A 17,206-nucleotide genomic window follows, 5' to 3' on the forward strand; every position below is an offset into this window, starting at 1 on the left:
ATTGTTAATGTGCTAAATGAATTTTCTAGCTGCAAACGTCTGGTTTTTAATGCAATATCTACATAGGTGTATAGAGGCCCATTTCCAGCAACCATTACTCCAGTGTTCTAATGGTACATTGTGTTAGAAGGCTAATGGATGATTAGAAAACACTTGAAAACCCTTGTGCAATTATGTTAGCACCGTTGTAAACCGTTTTGCTGTTTAGAGGAGCTATAAAACTGGCCTTCCTTTGTGCTAGTTGAGAATCTGGAGCATTACATTTGTGGGTTCGATTAAACTCTCAAAAAGGGTAGAAAAAGAGATCTTTCATGTGAAACTCGACAGTCTATTCTTGTTCTTAGAAATGAAGGCTATTCCATGTGAGAAATTGCCAAAAAACTGAAGATTTCCTACAACGGTGTGTACTACTCCCTTCAGAGGACAGCACAAACAGGCTCTAACCAGAGTAGAAAGAGAAGTGGGAGGCCCTGCTGCACAACTGAGCAACAAGACAAGTACATTAGAGTCTCTAGTTTGAGAAATAGACGCCTCACAGGTCCTCAACTGGCAGCTTCATTAAATAGTACCCGAAAAATGCCAGTGTCAATGTCTACAGTGAAGAGGCGACTCCGGGATGCTGGCCTTCAGGGCAGAGCGGCAAAGAAAAAGCCATATCTGAGACTGGCTAATAAAAGGAAAATATTAATATGGGCAAAAGCACACAGACATTGGACAGAGGAAGATTGGAAAAAAGTGTTATGGACAGACGAATCGAAGTTTGAGGTGTTTGGATCACACAGAACAACATTTGTGAGACGCCATCTGTCAAGCATGGTGGAGGTAATGTGATGGTCTGGGGTTGCTTTGGTGCTGGTAAAGTGGGAGATTTGTACAAGGTAAAATGGATTTTGAATAAGGAAGGCTATCACTCCATTTTGCAACGCCATGCCATACCCTGTGGACAGCGCTTGATTGGAGCCAATTTCATCCTACAACAGGACAATGACCCAAAGCACACCTCCAAATTATGCAAGAACTATTTAGGGAAGAAGCAGGCAGCTGGTATTCTATCTGTAATGGAGTGGCCAGCGCAGTCAGCAGATCTCAAACCCATAGAGCTGTTGTGGGAGCAGCTTGACCGTATGGTACGCAAGAAGTGCTCATCAAGCCAATCCAACTTGTGGGAGGGGCTTCTGGAAGCATGGGGTGAAATTTCTCCCGATTACCTCAGCAAATTAACAGCTAGAATGCCAAAGGTCTGCAATGCTGTAATTGCTGCAAATGGAGCATTCTTTGACGAAAGCAAAGTTTGAAGGAGAAAATTATTATTTCAAATAAAAATCATTATTTCTAACCTTGTCAATGTCTTGACTATATTTTCTAGTCATTTTGCAACTCATTTGATAAATATAAGTGTGAGTTTTCATGGAAAACACAAAATTGTCTGGGTGACCCCAAACTTTTGAACGGTCGTATATATATATATATATATAATTTATTATATTTTTTTTATATAGAAATTAATACAATTTATACAAAATTATTCTTATCCCAAAGAGTACCTGGTTTGTTTTGGAAAATACTTTTTTTCTTTTTTGGTTTTTGAATTATTGTCTTCTGAAACGGCACCGTGCTATATATTTATTGCATATTTTGGGATCTCTATTTGGTATGGTTTATAACCATTTCTTGCTTTTAGCTCACTGTATCTGGTAACCTGTCATTATCCTGACACCATTTAGAAAATATAAGCTATATTTGGGAATATATTTTCATTGTACTGGGTTTCCTAAAGGCTAATAATGTATTGACTACCTCATCAGAGAAGCCCTTATTTTTTTTTTAGAGACTGTCGTTCAGTTTCCATGCCGTCAACTTTAACCTGTCTAACGTGGGATGAAACCAACCCTCCTGTAGCAGGAGATCTGGACGTAATGGAAGTTACCAGAAGTTGCCGTTCGAGAGATTCAACACGAGTGGAAAATATGCCCTTCTGGGCCAATGAGGAATGAACTCTATGGCCTTCACTTTCTCGTCCCTTTTCCTCAATACCCGAGGAATGGGGGGGAAAGACATATATGAAGGTCTTTTCCCAACTCAATGATAGACGGTCTATGGCACATTGGTGATCCGACTTGTTGAGGGAGCAGAACTTCCTTAATTTGGTATTCTTTGCTGTCGCCATGACATCTAGAGATGGTTTGCCCATCTTCCTTCTGATTTGAAGGAAGACTTCCGGATTTAGGCTCCACTGTCCTGGGTGAATCCATTTCCTGCTCAGCCAGTCCGGTTCAGATTCAACACTCCTCGAATGTGGACTGCGGAGACAGATTTCAGATTGTGTTCTGCCCACCGCATGATCTGACTGCATTCCTTTTTGAGGGAATTGCTTCTGGTGCCCCCTGCTTGTTTACATAAAACACTGCGAGGAGGTTGCCTGACTGAATTTGGACATCGTGACAATGTAGTACAGTCTGACGAAGGCCACCCCTGGACGAAGGCATCTGCCGAAATGCGCGTAGAGCATTGGCATCTCCTCTATGCGGGATCATAAACTTTGGTATGTACCTTCATCCACACAGGCATTTGTTCAATCTTTTCTAGGGCTGTGTGCAACCTTTGTTGTGTGGCCTTGTTTGCTGCCTATGTCCTGCATGTCCGTTACATTGGTATACACTAAAGTGGCTTTTTATACATACAATAGCACTTTATATTGCACTTAGCCCAATCGTTCAGGTAAGGACATACTAAGATCCCTTTCATGCGTAGTACTGCAGACAGTACCACCGCTACCTTTGTAAACACTCGGGGCGCTGATGTTATCCCAAAGGGCAGGCAGGTGAACTGAAGATGTAAGACTTGATGATGTAGAAGAACTGCTACCCAAAGAAATTTTCTGTTTTTCTTCAGGACTGGGATATGAAGGTATGCATCTTATAGATCGATAGTAGCTAGAAAATCTACTTCTTGGATAATATTTATGACTGATTGTATAGATTCAATTTTGAACTTTTTCTTTACAAAGTATTGGTTTAGGTATGTCAAATCTATCACTAACCGCCACTTGTCTTCCTTTTTTGGAATGGCAAAGATAGGGGAGTACACTCCCCGACCTCGCTGATGTTACGGGACTTCTTCCAATGCTCCCTTCCTTATGAAGTCTTGAATGAGACTGAGAACCACCGGATTTCTTCCTCTGTTTATACAGAATTTGTTTTTTGGAATGGTCTTTAGTTCCAACGAGTAGCCATTCTGGATGGTGGATCTGACCCAGACGTCTGTGGACATTTTTAGCCATAGGTGAACAAACTTTCCTAGCCTTCCACCTACTGGACACTTCTCTCTCTCGGCGTTATAGGTTAGGATTTCTTTGAAAGAGGGATTTCTTCCTGAAGGAGGGGTTACCCTCCTGCTTGCTTTTGAACCTATGCTGCCTGTCACCCCCACAAAAATATTTTTGACCCCTAGGGGACCTTTTGGAATGGTTTTAAATGGCGGCCTCTTTGGAGTGCGTGGGAAGGAAATCACTCATTTATCAACTTAAGGATGTCTTCCAGCTGAGGGCCGAAGAGAGAAGAGGGATGAAATCGTAGGGAACAGAAATTATTCTTGGATGGCACGTCCCCTGTCCATTGCTTGATCCAAAGGGTTCTATGTGCCATATTAGAGAGAGCTATGGATCTAGAAGAAAACTTCAAGACATCCAGCGGTTCGTCACACAAAATCTCCGCAGCCGCTTTCATGAGAGGGATATTATGTAAGATCTTCTCTCTCGGTACGCCATCCTCTAGATCTTGTGAGAGCTGACCTAAGCCATGTATGAAGGGCTCTGGCAACCGGGATGGAGGCCGAAACCGACGAGTAGGCTTTTTTAATATCGAATCCGCTCTTGGATCCTTTAAGAGTGAGGATTCCTCTGAAGAAAACACAGATTTCTTTGATAATCTGGCGACTGCTAGATCAACCTTGGGCGGAACATCCCAGTTAGAACTGAACTTGGGATCTGTTTTGTAGGTGTGTTTAAACCTTGCCCCTTGATTGATATGTCTCTCTGGCTCATCCCAATCTTGCTGGACCCAATCTGTAATAACAGGATGGGAGGGAAGGACTCTGTCTTTGTTGACCGGAAAATAATAAAGTTATTCCTTTTTAGGTTTGAGACACCTCTTCAGTGTCTCAACGGTCAGTTTAACTGCTTTCAGCAAGTGCGGTACCTTGTCTTTATCTAATAGATAGATAAATATTATCTAGAGGTCCCCCATCCGAGTCTTCTGAATCCAGATCATCCTCCGATATATCATATTCGGAAGTGGATTGCGGAGAGGGCATCTGCTTTCTACCTTTTTAGATTTTTTTCGGTATAGCAGCCGACTTAATGTCCTGAAAGGTATCCGTAAGCTGATCCTTAAACCAGGACAGAAACCCCTTGGCTTCAGTATGGAGGGATTGTTTAGGAGGTCTACAAGAGGAACAGAAACTCTGGTCTCAATCCCCTGGCAACGGTTGCTGACAACATTTACACATATTGAGATGCAGGACTTGTCATCTGGGAAAAGAGGCATGCAATTACAATCTAATCTGTAAGTGGCCTCAAGGAAGCAAACCCCTCTCACATTATCACAATGAAAGTTAGGTACCTTGATTCTCCAGGGTCAAGCAGCTTAACCAGCGCCATAGCTGGCATCCCGCAAGACTTCCGTTCTCACGCATGTGCAGTCTGCACCAAAGCCGGGAGAGTGCACGGCGCATGCGCCGGAAGCCGGCGTGCACCTTACTTCAGCGGTGGCCATCTTGGGACACCCGTCCGTAGGTGTATGGGATCCACGTCCAGGAGCCGAGGGAAAGGTAAACCTGTGTGCCGCTCTGGAATGGAAGCGTGGCTTCTCTTTACCTCCAGGTAAGATTCAGATGCCAGGCCGAGGAAACCCCCAGTATACAGCCCCCCCCCCCATGTCCTCATGGGTCGCAGCTTAGGGACAGAGGAAACCCTATGTATAAAGCATTTCGGTATAGATGTCTTCAGCTATTTATGTTCATAGAGAAAAAATATGCTTTCTGAAGGGATTTGGGCTCTATTTAAGGTTACCTGGGACCTCCTAATTGTTTGATTACTGCTGAGTAATATGTCTCTTCTATCTGGTCAGATGAACTGTCTTAACCCTTAAGTGTGCTGCCGTAGGACGATCAGGAAAGTAGTTATATTCTTGTCATAGGGGACAGTATTAGTAGTTACATTCTTGTGTATATAGAAGCAGTATTATAGTTGTTATATTCTTGTACACAGGGGCAGTATTATAGTACTTATATTCTTGTACATAGGGGCAGTATTATAGTAGTTATATTCTTGTACATAGGAGCAGTATTATAGTAGTTACATTCTTGTACATAGGGGCACTATTATAGTAGTTATAGTCTTGTATATAGGGACAGTATTATAGTAGTTATATTCTTGTACATAGGAGCAGTATTATAGTAGGTATATTCGTGTACATAGGGGACAGTATTATAGTAGGTATATTCGTGTACATAGGGGACAGTATTATAGTAGTTATATTCTTTTATATAGGAGCAGTATTACAGTAGTTCTATTCTTGTACATACATAGGAGCAGTATTATAGTAGTTATATTCTTGCACATAGACCGTATTATAGTAGTTCTATAATACTGCCCCTATATACATTAATATGTTATAATCTAGTACATAAGGGGCACTATTATAGGAATTATATTCCTGTACATAGGGGGCAGTAATATGGTAGTTGTAATTTTGTCCATTATTGGAAGTATTATATTAGTTATATTCTTATCCATGGGGTAGGGTAATTTGTGCTATGCCTAGTGTGATCGCAAGATTGAACTCGACTTTTAAATGCCTAATATATTTACATTGAATATAAATTTATAAATATTGGAGCCTTCTATACATATCGTGTCACACAACAGATCTGCAATAGCTGCGGGGCTTTACGGGTACAACGGAATACTGGTTGGTTTGTTGATGGCTGTGTTTTCCGATAAAGGAGACTGGTACTGGTGGCTTCTTATACCTGTGACGGTCATGTCAATGACTTGGTAAGTCCTTCAGCCTTTTTTCAATTTATAGCTTGCATAATGTGTTTTAATACATTAGGGATTGAAACTTGCAGAGTAATAGAAATACTGGGTGATAGCAAACCTTGTCATACCATATTCCCAATTTTGCTACTGTGGCTTGAGGCTACACGGCACATAAAGTAAAAAGGAGGTAAAGGTTAATATCTACCTGGTTAAATTATTTGATAAGGAATAAAAAACGAGATACTGAGGCGCTGCTTGATAAAGAGTTAATACATTTAATTGAGGTAGTATTAATAATAGACAATTGCTACGCGTTTCAACGCCGGACTGGCGTCTTCCTCAGGGAAGTCTGAGGAAGACGCCAGTCCGGCGTTGAAACGCGTAGCAATTGTCTATTATTAATACTACCTCAATTAAATGTATTAACTCTTTATCAAGCAGCGCCTCAGTATCCCGTTTTTTATTCCTTATCAATCATTTTTGGCATCTCTTTGGAGTTTTGCGTTGGGATCGGCAGCAGCTTTGTACTCGCAGATTACTTTCAATTTTACAGGTGAGCAGTTACGATCTTTTGCCCATCAAATTTACAATTGATACACACATGTGGCGCCGTGTTTTTTCACTCTATTTTTAGTATGGTTAAATTATTTGACCTACCAAATATTGTTGACTGTTGACACTGCAGGGTCCTTGAATCTTTCTGTCATTCAAATGTAAATTATTTATCAAGATTAATCTTTACTGCGGTTTTCCATTTTTTTTATTTTTTTTCCTCTTCCTCCAGCCCTGTCTTGTCTAGTGCTTTGGCTTCCATATTTAGCAAATGGGACCTGCCAGTTTTCACACTGCCCTTCAACATTGCAGTGTGTCTGCACATAGCCGCCACTGGTCACTACAATGTTTTCTTCCCCACTGTCGATATTCAACCTATAGATGCCGTTCCAAACATTACCTGGTCTGATGTCCAAATACTCATGGTAAGTTTGGTGATGGAAAGGTGCGAGGTTGTGAGCAAATATTTTAATTTCCAATCTAAAGCAGATTTGGCTGACTCAGTCAAGGTCATCTCACGTTGGGAACTATGATGCCTCAGAAGTTAGCACTGGGGACATTAATATGGCCAGAGCGATATGGGCATTGATCATGTATATTTTGCATATATCTCGGCACATCAGGCGTAATTACCAAAGTGGGGCCTCATGGTTGCTTTTTACGCCTTGAATCCTCCCTATGTGTCCCAAAAAATTATTGTTAATTCACCTCTCGTTACATTACTCCTAGCTAGAATATGTGTCTGAGAAATCAGATTGTGACCCCCACTAGTAACCAATAATCAATTTGATGTGGATTATATTGCCACCATGTATATAAATTATATCATTTTATAATCTCTAGGTCCTCCAGTTATTGTACCTTGTGCTAAGCAATTACTTCTGGTACTGTTGCTCTCCTATTTGGGCCAAACAACTTCTAGTTCTTCCATTTGTTGTCTTTTACGGGACTTTTACTGCATATTGGATCCTGGATCAATGTATTCTGCATAAAATGAAATGACACTAACTCTTTTAATGCTAGATTATCTAAATTCTGGAATTATAAGTCCCACTGTAACAGATTTTCCAGTAGTGTTTAATTCTGTTGTGTGTGTATATATAGAATTCCCACATTTTCTGTAAAATATATGGCCTACACCGCTCTCTATCTATTGATTAAATCACACTATGATTGTTTTACCACCTGGCAAATAATTCCACTAGATTTATTTGTCTTCAAGTAAAGCAATTATTTGAAATGGCTTGTGGCAGACTTTATTGGGTTGAGAACTCATAAAAAGTGTGAAGTCAGATTGTTTTTTACACAGTGCGGTCACTCCACAGCTGTGAACATAAATAGTAAAATATATGTGTGTTTGAGACCTGTCTGTACAGGCCAGCCGTGCCGATATCTAAGGAGGAACTAATAAAACTTAAGATATAAAATATAGAGCTTTTATGTCTTGGAAACACTACAACATGATTTACACCTAATTCTCTTTCTTGCTATTTTATATCTGCTACTTCTGGATTACTGTCACGATCTAGGGGTTTGTGGACCTACTAGGCCGCTCCGCCGTAGTGGAGTGGCAACTAACCAAGTCAGTCTATGCAAAGTTCGTAGCGCAAGGGTACCTGAAATAGTCCAGACAGTCACAGAGGCTTTGGCACAGATGGGGCTTGGCATGGCAGGTAGCGCCAGACGTGGAAGATGATACCAGGGGTGGCAGATGACACCAAACGTTGTGTGTGACAGCAGGCATAGCGGATGACACAACACGACTCCAACAATAGAAGAACTCCAGAACAAACACAACAGGGGATGGAGGTAGCAGGGCACGGGAAGACTGGGAGCAGGATACAATTAAGGGACCATTTGCAATAGGATCATGGGTAGATAACCACAACGCTCAGGCAAGGACTGTGGGCATCTACAGCAACTGAATGGCCTCCAAAATGACAACTAAGGGGTGGTCACATATTCTAATGCCACTCTCTGAGCTTGAAGCACCGTGAAGGCTCATTTATCATGTAAGACTTGTTTTATCTACCCATAGACCCATAACCTGCTGCTAACGGGTGGCACCTGAACCCAGCCTGGGCTACACTGCCACTTAGGGCACATCATACGGCTTCCGGGGCCAAAGCCGGATTTTTAAAGGGCTGTATGAATGCATTTACATGGGGTGGTTTAGGTGTTAGTGATAGTATTCCTGTCATACTCCTGGTGGTCTAGAGTGGTTTTGTATTTAATACCTAATATATTGTGTGGTCTAAGATGAAAAGGGGTTAATATTCATTAACATTATACATGATGGTTATGGGTTCTAAAATCCCTGGATGGCTATGGTGCTTTGGTGGTTAACACTTAAACAGTTATTCTAATTCTAGTATTCTATAATATTATTATATTGTTTAATACCCAGTTCACATCTGTGTGCAGGCTCCGTTAGGGGCCTCCGTCACAGCTTCCGCCAAAAATACCAGAAATAATAGTGCAGCATGCTATGCTATTGTTTCTGGTAAAAACACGAACACCCCGACTGAAAACCGTCAGAATCCATCCAAGTCAATGTGTTCTGTCGGGTGCCGGTTGTCTCCATTGTTCAACGGAAACTTACTGTAAGTTTTTTTGGTTTTTTTTGTTCTATTTCTCTGACTGAGTAGAACAACAGAATGCTGAATGGTGGTTTCTATCATGAACGTGTACCTGTAATTTAATTAAATAATAAATTGAAGTTGTGAGACAGAATAAGGCCTTATGCACACAACCATAGCCATGTGCACGACCGTGATTTTCGGGTCCGACAACCGCGGAGTGTCACCCGCGGGCCGCCCACAAATTGCGGGCTGTGCACATGGCTGCGTGCATTAACTTCAATGAGCCTGGATCTATGAACTGCAAAACACGGCCGTAATAAAACATGACCATTCTTTTTGCGATCCAGGCTGCTGGGCCATGCATGGACTGTGGAAACCAGGGTCGTGTGCATGGGCCCATTGAAATGAATGGGGCCGCAATTCGCCCACAAATTTGCGGGTGAATTGCGGCCGCAAAAATACGTTCATCTGCATGGGGACTTACAGCCTTTAACTGGACTTCTTTTTCCCAGAACTGCTCAGAGGAGGGTTCCGATCTGTAGTTTGGAAGGCTGTTCAGTGGTTGTAAATACCATGAGTATAGTTACTGCATCTTTTCGATTGCCCAATTCAAAGAGATATTCTAAAGGCATTTATGTAGGATTAATGCAAACAAGCTCATTTGATGTTGGGTCCTATAGGCATGGCCTAAACTCCTGCTTGGAGCTCTTGACGTGATACGAAGTCATGTAATGGCAGGCTGACTGTCATGAACACAGGAATTCGTTGACTTCCAACTGTTCCTCGTGTTATTTATCAATTTGCTTCCAATGTGCATGTGTACTCTTTTGTAATACATTTCCCTGCTTGTCCTGCAGCTGTTGAAAGCAGTACCAGTTGGTGTTGGTCAAGTGTATGGATGTGATAATCCTTGGACAGGAGGTATCTTCTTGGCGGCACTATTTTTATCCTCCCCAATTATCTGTATGCATGCAGCAATTGGATCAGCTATGGGAATGATCGCAGGTAAATATGGGACTGGGTGATTACCATATGCGGTGAACATCTTCGAGACATGGACATGTCATCCGGTAGCATTCTTATCCTCCTCACATAATCTGTGGAAAATCTGTATGTGGTGAACTCCATATTTCTCTGGTTTGTATTCACCATTAATAAAATAGAGAAGGGCAGATATCTTTTGACCATTGGTGAGGCATCTACTTCTTTATGGCTGTCTTAACTCATGGGTTATCATAATGAATGGCATATGCAATGATAAATATCCTTCTTAATCATCTGAGAGCCTGTTGGATCAAAATCTGTTCCATCATTCAAAAGTTTCATGGATGGGTTTAAAAAAAATTCTGAATGTAGGCAAGTGTTGTATCACTGTAATAATGACTGAAGTGCCATAGAGACATCTCTTGTGACTGGTATTGGGTTCGTAGTCGGGGTAAGCTCAGATTTGCCATATCAAAATTGTTGTAGCCCTTCCCCTATTATGGACTGAATTCCCTTCCTCTCTTACATCGGGAGGTAGTCCACTTACATGTGGTGGGAGTCCTCTTATCTTAGTAATTCAAGGTGTCTATTTGCATCATTGTTTAGGTTGACTTCTGGTAAAACGTAAGGACAGTTTATTTTATTTATTTTTAGGGTTGAGCCTGGCAACTCCATTTCAGAAGATCTATTTTGGACTGTGGGGTTATAACTCGGTTTTGGCTTGCATTGCAGTGGGTGGAATGTTCTATGCTCTAACCTGGCAAACTCACTTACTTGCTATAGCATGTGGTATGTACTAATTTTTATTACATTTGTTAAAGGTTTAACACTAAGAAGCAGTGGCAGAGGATAGATTGTGTCCGTTCCATTGCTCTACGGGAAAACAATGCATGACTGTGCATTCCCTGAAATGAGTTTGAGGTCCTGTCCTTGGCAGGTATTATGGAATAGAAGGGCATATGGAAAAAGATTGAAAACCAACCCTTAAAGGTGTTTATACTCTCTATAAAGTAGACCTCTATGGGTCAACACAGGGTTGCCCAGAGCATTTCTTTTGCTGTGATAAATTCAATCTAGGGGGGCACAGGCATTACGAAAGGGTGAGGGCTACACCATATTTAATAATTCATGTGCCACCTGAATATATTTATGAATCTTCTAAAACTGCTATGCTCAATAGTTAATATATTTAGTTTCCTGGCAAGTTAGGGTGGCCTATGGTCTAATAATAATAGTCCTGGAAGGCTTAATGATTGAGATTTTTTTTTTCATGGGTGGTCTGTGGGAAGGAGTAAATGGTAATAACCCAGTTAGTCTAGAGCAGGGGTCTCAAACTCGGCAGGGTAAGTGGGCCGCATATAGAAAAAATGGGAAGTTGACGGGCCGCATTACTTTCAAATTTGATACAACACAAAACTATTGTTAATAAATTACTTATTTGAACTACTATAACACTATATTACTATAATAATACTACATTACTATAAAATTAATACTACATTACTATAATAATACCGCTAGGTTTAAAATTTGAGATATTTCTCCACGTGCTTATTTCAACAATCCAGTTTTCAAGTTTAAGTGTCGCTAAATGTAGTCCGGCGGCTCAGTTGGCAGCGTTTGGCAGACACACATGTCAAGATTGAGCAGCCCCTTTTTTGATAGTGCCGCAGTGCCCTCTGTGGATGCTGCCGCAGTGCCCTCTGTGGATGCTGCCGCAGTGCCCACTGTGGATGCTGCCGCAGTGCCCTCTGGATGCTGCCGCAGAGTCTTCTGTAGACGCTGCCGCAGAGTCTTCTGTAGACGCTGCCGCAGAGTCTTCTGTAGACGCTGCCACAGAGTCTTCTGTAGAGCGCTAGTAGGCTCTTCCTGGGACTCCAGCTGTGGTCCTGACATCACTGGGAGTCCTGCTCTGGGGAATTCCACAGAGTCCCGGAGCAGAGCCTGTACTAGCGCTCTGCACGGGACTCCTCTCTGGGGAAGACCCTGACACACTGTCCATATATAGACAGCGATGTCAGGGATTTCCACAGAGTCCCAGAGCAGAGCCTGTACTAGAGCTCTGCACTGAACTCTGGCTCTGGGGAAGCCCCAGACATCGCGTGTCCAAACATGGACACCGATGTCAGGGAATTCCACAGAGTCCCGGAGCAGAGCCGATACTAGCGCTCTGCTCGGGTCTCCGCTCTGGGGAAGACCCTGACACACTGTCCATATATGGACAGCGATGTCAGGGATTTCCACAGAGTCCCAGAGCAGAGCCTGTACTAGAGCTCTGCACTGAACTCTGGCTCTGGGGAAGCCCCAGACATCGCGTGTCCAAACATGGACACCGATGTCAGGGAATTCCAGAGTCCCGGAGCAGAGCCGATACTAGCGCTCTGCTCGGGTCTCCGCTCTGGGGAAGACCCTGACACACTGTCCATATATGGACAGCGATGTCAGGGAATTCCACACAGTCCCGGAGCAGAGCCTGTACTAGCGCTCTGCTCGGGACTCCGCTCTGGGGAAGACCCTGACACACTGTCCATATATGGACAGCTATGTCAGGGAATTCCACAGAGTCCCGAAGGAGAGCCTGTACTAGCGCTCTGCTCGCGACTCCGCTCTGGGGAAGACCCTGACACACTGTCCATATATGGACAGCGATGTCAGGGAATTCCACAGAGTCCCGGAGCAGAGCCTGTGCTAGCACTCTGCTCGGGACTCCGCTCTGGGGAAGACCCTGACACACTGTCCATATATGGACAGCGTTGTCAGGGAATTCCACAGAGTCCCAGAGCAGAGCCGATACTAGCGCTCTGCACGGGACTCCGGCTCTGGGGAAGCCCCAGACATTGCTGTTCATATGTGGACAGCGATGTCAGGGAATTCCAGAGTCTAGCGGCTCTGTGTCCCACGGGCCGCAGATGACAGCCCCAGGGGCCGCATGCGGGCCGCGTGCTTGAGACCCCTGGTTTAGAGCATCCCTGGTGTAGTGTCGTGCTACCATATGCTCTGGTATTTGCATTCTGGAAAGTGTGTACTTTACACCAGGAATTGTACAGTAACCTGATTTAGTACAAAATAAGGAAGGCAATGTATTTACAAAGTTATTCACATTGTTATGTAGATAACGTTTATATGTTAACTGTAAGGCGTTGTTCATCATTTATTAACTTCTTTCTTTGTTCTATCCCCAGCACTTTTTTGTGCGTACCTAGGCGCTGCCCTGGCCAATATGATGTCTGTGGTAAGCGCCATTAACATAAATATTATGTAGATAGAACCAGCAATATTTTGTTGAATTCTATGGTTTGAATTAAGAGTAAAATAGTATTTCTTCTGGCTAAAATATGTGTTCTGCCAATTCTAACGGGAAGTTTCTTGGCAATCATGTGGTGGAAAGGGGGTTAGCTTGCACTGTAAAGACACTTTACAAAGCCCACCTTGATATCCATTGTGGAAGTAGCCTCCTCCATAAAGACCATTTATGAAGTCCACCTCAATCTCGACTGAGTGACCTAGCCTCCATGGTAAAAACACTAGACAAAACCCACCTTGATATACATTTGGGATGTAGTGTCCACAGTAAAAACTGTTTATAATGTCCACCTCAAACTCCATTGAATGTGTATGCCCCATGGCAAAGACCATTAAAGAGGCTCTGTCACCAGATTATCAAATCCCTATCCTATTGAATGTGATGGGCGCTGCAATGTAGATAACAGCAAAGTTTTTTTTTTTTTAAAAGCGATCATTTTTGCCCAAGTTATGAGCAATTTTATATTTATGCAAATGAGCTTCTCAATGGACAACTGGGCATGTTTTCTCGTATTACCAACTGGGCATGTATTGTGTTTTTACCAACTGGGCGTGTATTTTGTTTTTACCAACTGGGCGTGTATTGTGTTTTTACCAACTGGGCGTTGTGAATAGAAGTGTATGACGCTGACGAATCAGCATCATACACTTCTCATCGTTCCCACCCAGCTTCTTTCACTAAAGACACACAGCGTGACGTCACCCACAGGTCCTTCTACCTTGTCGTCGGAAGAGAGAAGACACCACAGCTACAGGAGTCCAAAAGGTTAATATGTTCGTCTGTACGCCTGGAGCTGTGGTGTCTTCTCTCTTCCGACGCCAAGGTTGAAGGACCTGTGGGTGACGTCACGCTGTGTCTGCAGTGAAAGAAGCTGGCTGGGAATGATGACGTCACCCACAGGTCCTTCAACCTTGGCGTCGGAAGAGAAAAGACACCACAGCTCCAGGCGTACAGTTGAATTTGCAGCAGCATCACCATGTGCAGGTAAGCATAGTAAACTCCCTAGAGACGAGCATATTAACCTTTTGGACGCCTGTAGCTGTGGTGTCTTCTCTCTTCCGACGACAAGGTTGAAGGACCTGTGGGTGACGTCACGCTGTGTGTCTTTAGTGAAAGAAGCTGGGTGGGAACGATGAAAAGTGTATGATGCTGGTTCGTCAGCATCATACACTTCTATTCACAAGCCCAGTTGGTAAAAACACAATACACGCCAAGTTGGTAATACGAGAAAACACACTCAGTTGTCCATTGAAAAGCTAATTTGCATAAATATAAAATTGCTCATAACTTGGGCAAAAATGATCGTTTTTCAAAAAAAAAAAACTTTGCTGTTATCTGCATTGCAGCGCCCATCGCATTCAATAGGATTTAGGGATTTGATAATCTGGTGACAGAGCCTCTTTGACAAAGATCCATCTGTAGTTGTGACAGATGCAAATTATTGTTAAAAAATAACATTTTTCATTAATGTGACATCTCTACATTTCAGATCTCACATTCTTGAGACAATGAAAAGATTTCTTTTTTTTCTTTTTTTTTCTACTTTGATAATTATCTTTAGATATTTTATACGCAATATTTTTCTTAAAGGAATGGCTGCAGACACACTTTTAGGAGAGCTAGAAGTGTGTTCCCATACTAAGATACTATCAACTATGATCCGTTATGTTGTCCTTGTTTTATTGCCTCCTTATTATATGATTTTCACTTTTTTATAGGTCGGACTGCCATCCTGTACTTGGCCATTTTGCCTCTCAGCGCTCACCTTCCTCTTAATAACCACAAACAATCCAGGCATTTATAAATTGCCACTGTCCAAGGTGACCTACCCGGAGGCCAATAGAATCTATTTCCAAAAGCTGAAGAAGGACAGGAAAGAAAAGTGCAACCTCTAAATACTAGAAAAAAGTGACAATCTAACATCTTTTCTTTCGTGTGACATAATTATCCTTTCTAATCAGGGGCATAGCTAAAGGCTCATGGGCCCGGGTGCAAGAATTCAGCTTGGGCCCCTCTACCACTCCCCAACACCACCACCATCATCATCAGACCCCTGCGTGCGCCTATGCCCAGATGCCTTGCCCAACAGCCCCCATAGTATAATGCTCCCATAGCTGCCCCCCACACAGTATAATGCCCCACAACGTATAATGCCCCCCCATAACAGCCCCATACAGTATAATGCTCCCCATATCAGCCCCCCATACAGTATAATGCCCCCATGCAGTATAATGCCGCCCCCCCCCCCCGCAATATCAGCCCCCATACAGTATAATGCTCCCATATGTGCAGAATAGAAAAATAGCATAATTACTTACCTATCCCCGTTCCCACATCAGGTGGCGGATCCTTCGCCTCCTCCGGAGTGTGCTATGAGTGACTCCGCGCAGACAGGCGCGATGATGTCGCTACATCCCGCCTGCCTGCGTCGAGCCGCTCAGGGCACAGTGAATGCTGGATCAAGGAGATGTCAGCTCCTTGCTCCAGGATTGAATGGAACCGGGACCTCTGTGAGTGACTCGCGACCCCCCGGAGGTCTTCACACAAACCCCCAGGGGGACGCGACCCACAGTGTAGGGATGTCGCGATACCAAAATTTGGACTTCGATACCGATACTTCGTTTACTTTGCCAACAGTAATAAAAAAAAAGTTCTTCATTTTCTAATGTGAGGCGCGTGGTGTGATGATGAATTTTGAATGTGCCTCACAATAATAGTAATTAACCCCATCATGTTTCTCAGTCATCATGGGTTAATGCGTAAGGTACATAATGGGGTTAATTACTATTAATGTGAGGCACATGGAGGTTAAATTCATCATCGCACCTCGTGCCCCACAAGAAGTGATAGAAAGCAGTTTTTATTTTTATTTTTTACAGAGTACACATCATAAATGATGCAAAAAAATTGTTGTGCAGGTTATTACGGCCGCGCCAATACCGAATATGTGTATATTTTATGTATTGATACTTATTTTAATGTTTATTGTAAAAAAGGTGTAAGTGTATTTTTTTTTTAAATTAAAAATTAAAGTTTAAAAATAAAGTAAAAACAAAGTAATGCACTGGCATATATCTATATACGGATAGCACACAGGCATATATCTATATACTGATAGCACACAGGCATATATCTATATACTGATAATACGCAGGCATATATCTATATACTGATAGTACGCAGGCATATATCTATATACTGATAGTACACAGGCATATATCTATATGCCAGTACATTAGCCTGTGTACACAGGCAGTTGTTAGGACATACCTAAGTATGCCCTAACAACAGGAAATATGGTAAGACAGCCCTGGGGTCCTTCAATGCACCCTGGGCTGTCTTCCCATATATGGTATGTCCCTCAATCGTGTCACAGGGATTCCTGTGACGCGATCCAGGGGCATCCCCCCTTCTCATTTTCCCCTGAATGCTGCAGTCAGCTTTGATCGCAGCATTCAGGAGAATAACGGCGGAGATGAGAGGTTTCTCTGATCTTCGCCAGCGGGGCTGCGGCTGTGTAATACAGTCATTGCCTCGCTCCTGACAGTAAGTGTGCGCGCGGTCAGCATAAGGTGATGCGGCCGGCACTGCACTAATGAGCGGCGGTTCAGGCTCTGAAGACAGAAAAGGGGGTGTTTTGCAGTGCGCCCGCCATGTTCTGTTTTCAGTGTCACTGCTCATTAGTGCAGCGCCAGCCGCATCACATCATCCTGACGGCGCACACATGTCAGGACTCAGGAGTGG

At 43.0% G+C, this 17,206-nt stretch overlaps 1 protein-coding gene across 2 annotated transcripts in view; it reads left to right on the forward strand.

The window, feature by feature from the left end:
- The window catches only part of SLC14A1 (solute carrier family 14 member 1 (Kidd blood group)), an 88,687-nt gene extending 72,485 nt beyond the window's left edge, over positions 1-16,202 (forward strand). For both annotated transcript variants that reach the window (XM_075854950.1, XM_075854952.1), the window contains exons 4-9: positions 5,927-6,055; positions 6,825-7,017; positions 10,032-10,179; positions 10,813-10,947; positions 13,341-13,390; positions 15,181-16,202. In XM_075854950.1, the coding sequence (XP_075711065.1) occupies positions 5,927-6,055; positions 6,825-7,017; positions 10,032-10,179; positions 10,813-10,947; positions 13,341-13,390; positions 15,181-15,357 (832 nt within the window). In that variant the 3' untranslated portion in view covers positions 15,358-16,202. The remainder of the gene's footprint in view (positions 1-5,926; positions 6,056-6,824; positions 7,018-10,031; positions 10,180-10,812; positions 10,948-13,340; positions 13,391-15,180) is intronic.
- The last annotated feature ends 1,004 nt before the right edge of the window (positions 16,203-17,206 follow it).

This window comes from Rhinoderma darwinii, chromosome 1 (genome assembly GCF_050947455.1).
Source record: "Rhinoderma darwinii isolate aRhiDar2 chromosome 1, aRhiDar2.hap1, whole genome shotgun sequence".
NCBI lineage: Eukaryota > Metazoa > Chordata > Amphibia > Anura > Rhinodermatidae > Rhinoderma > Rhinoderma darwinii.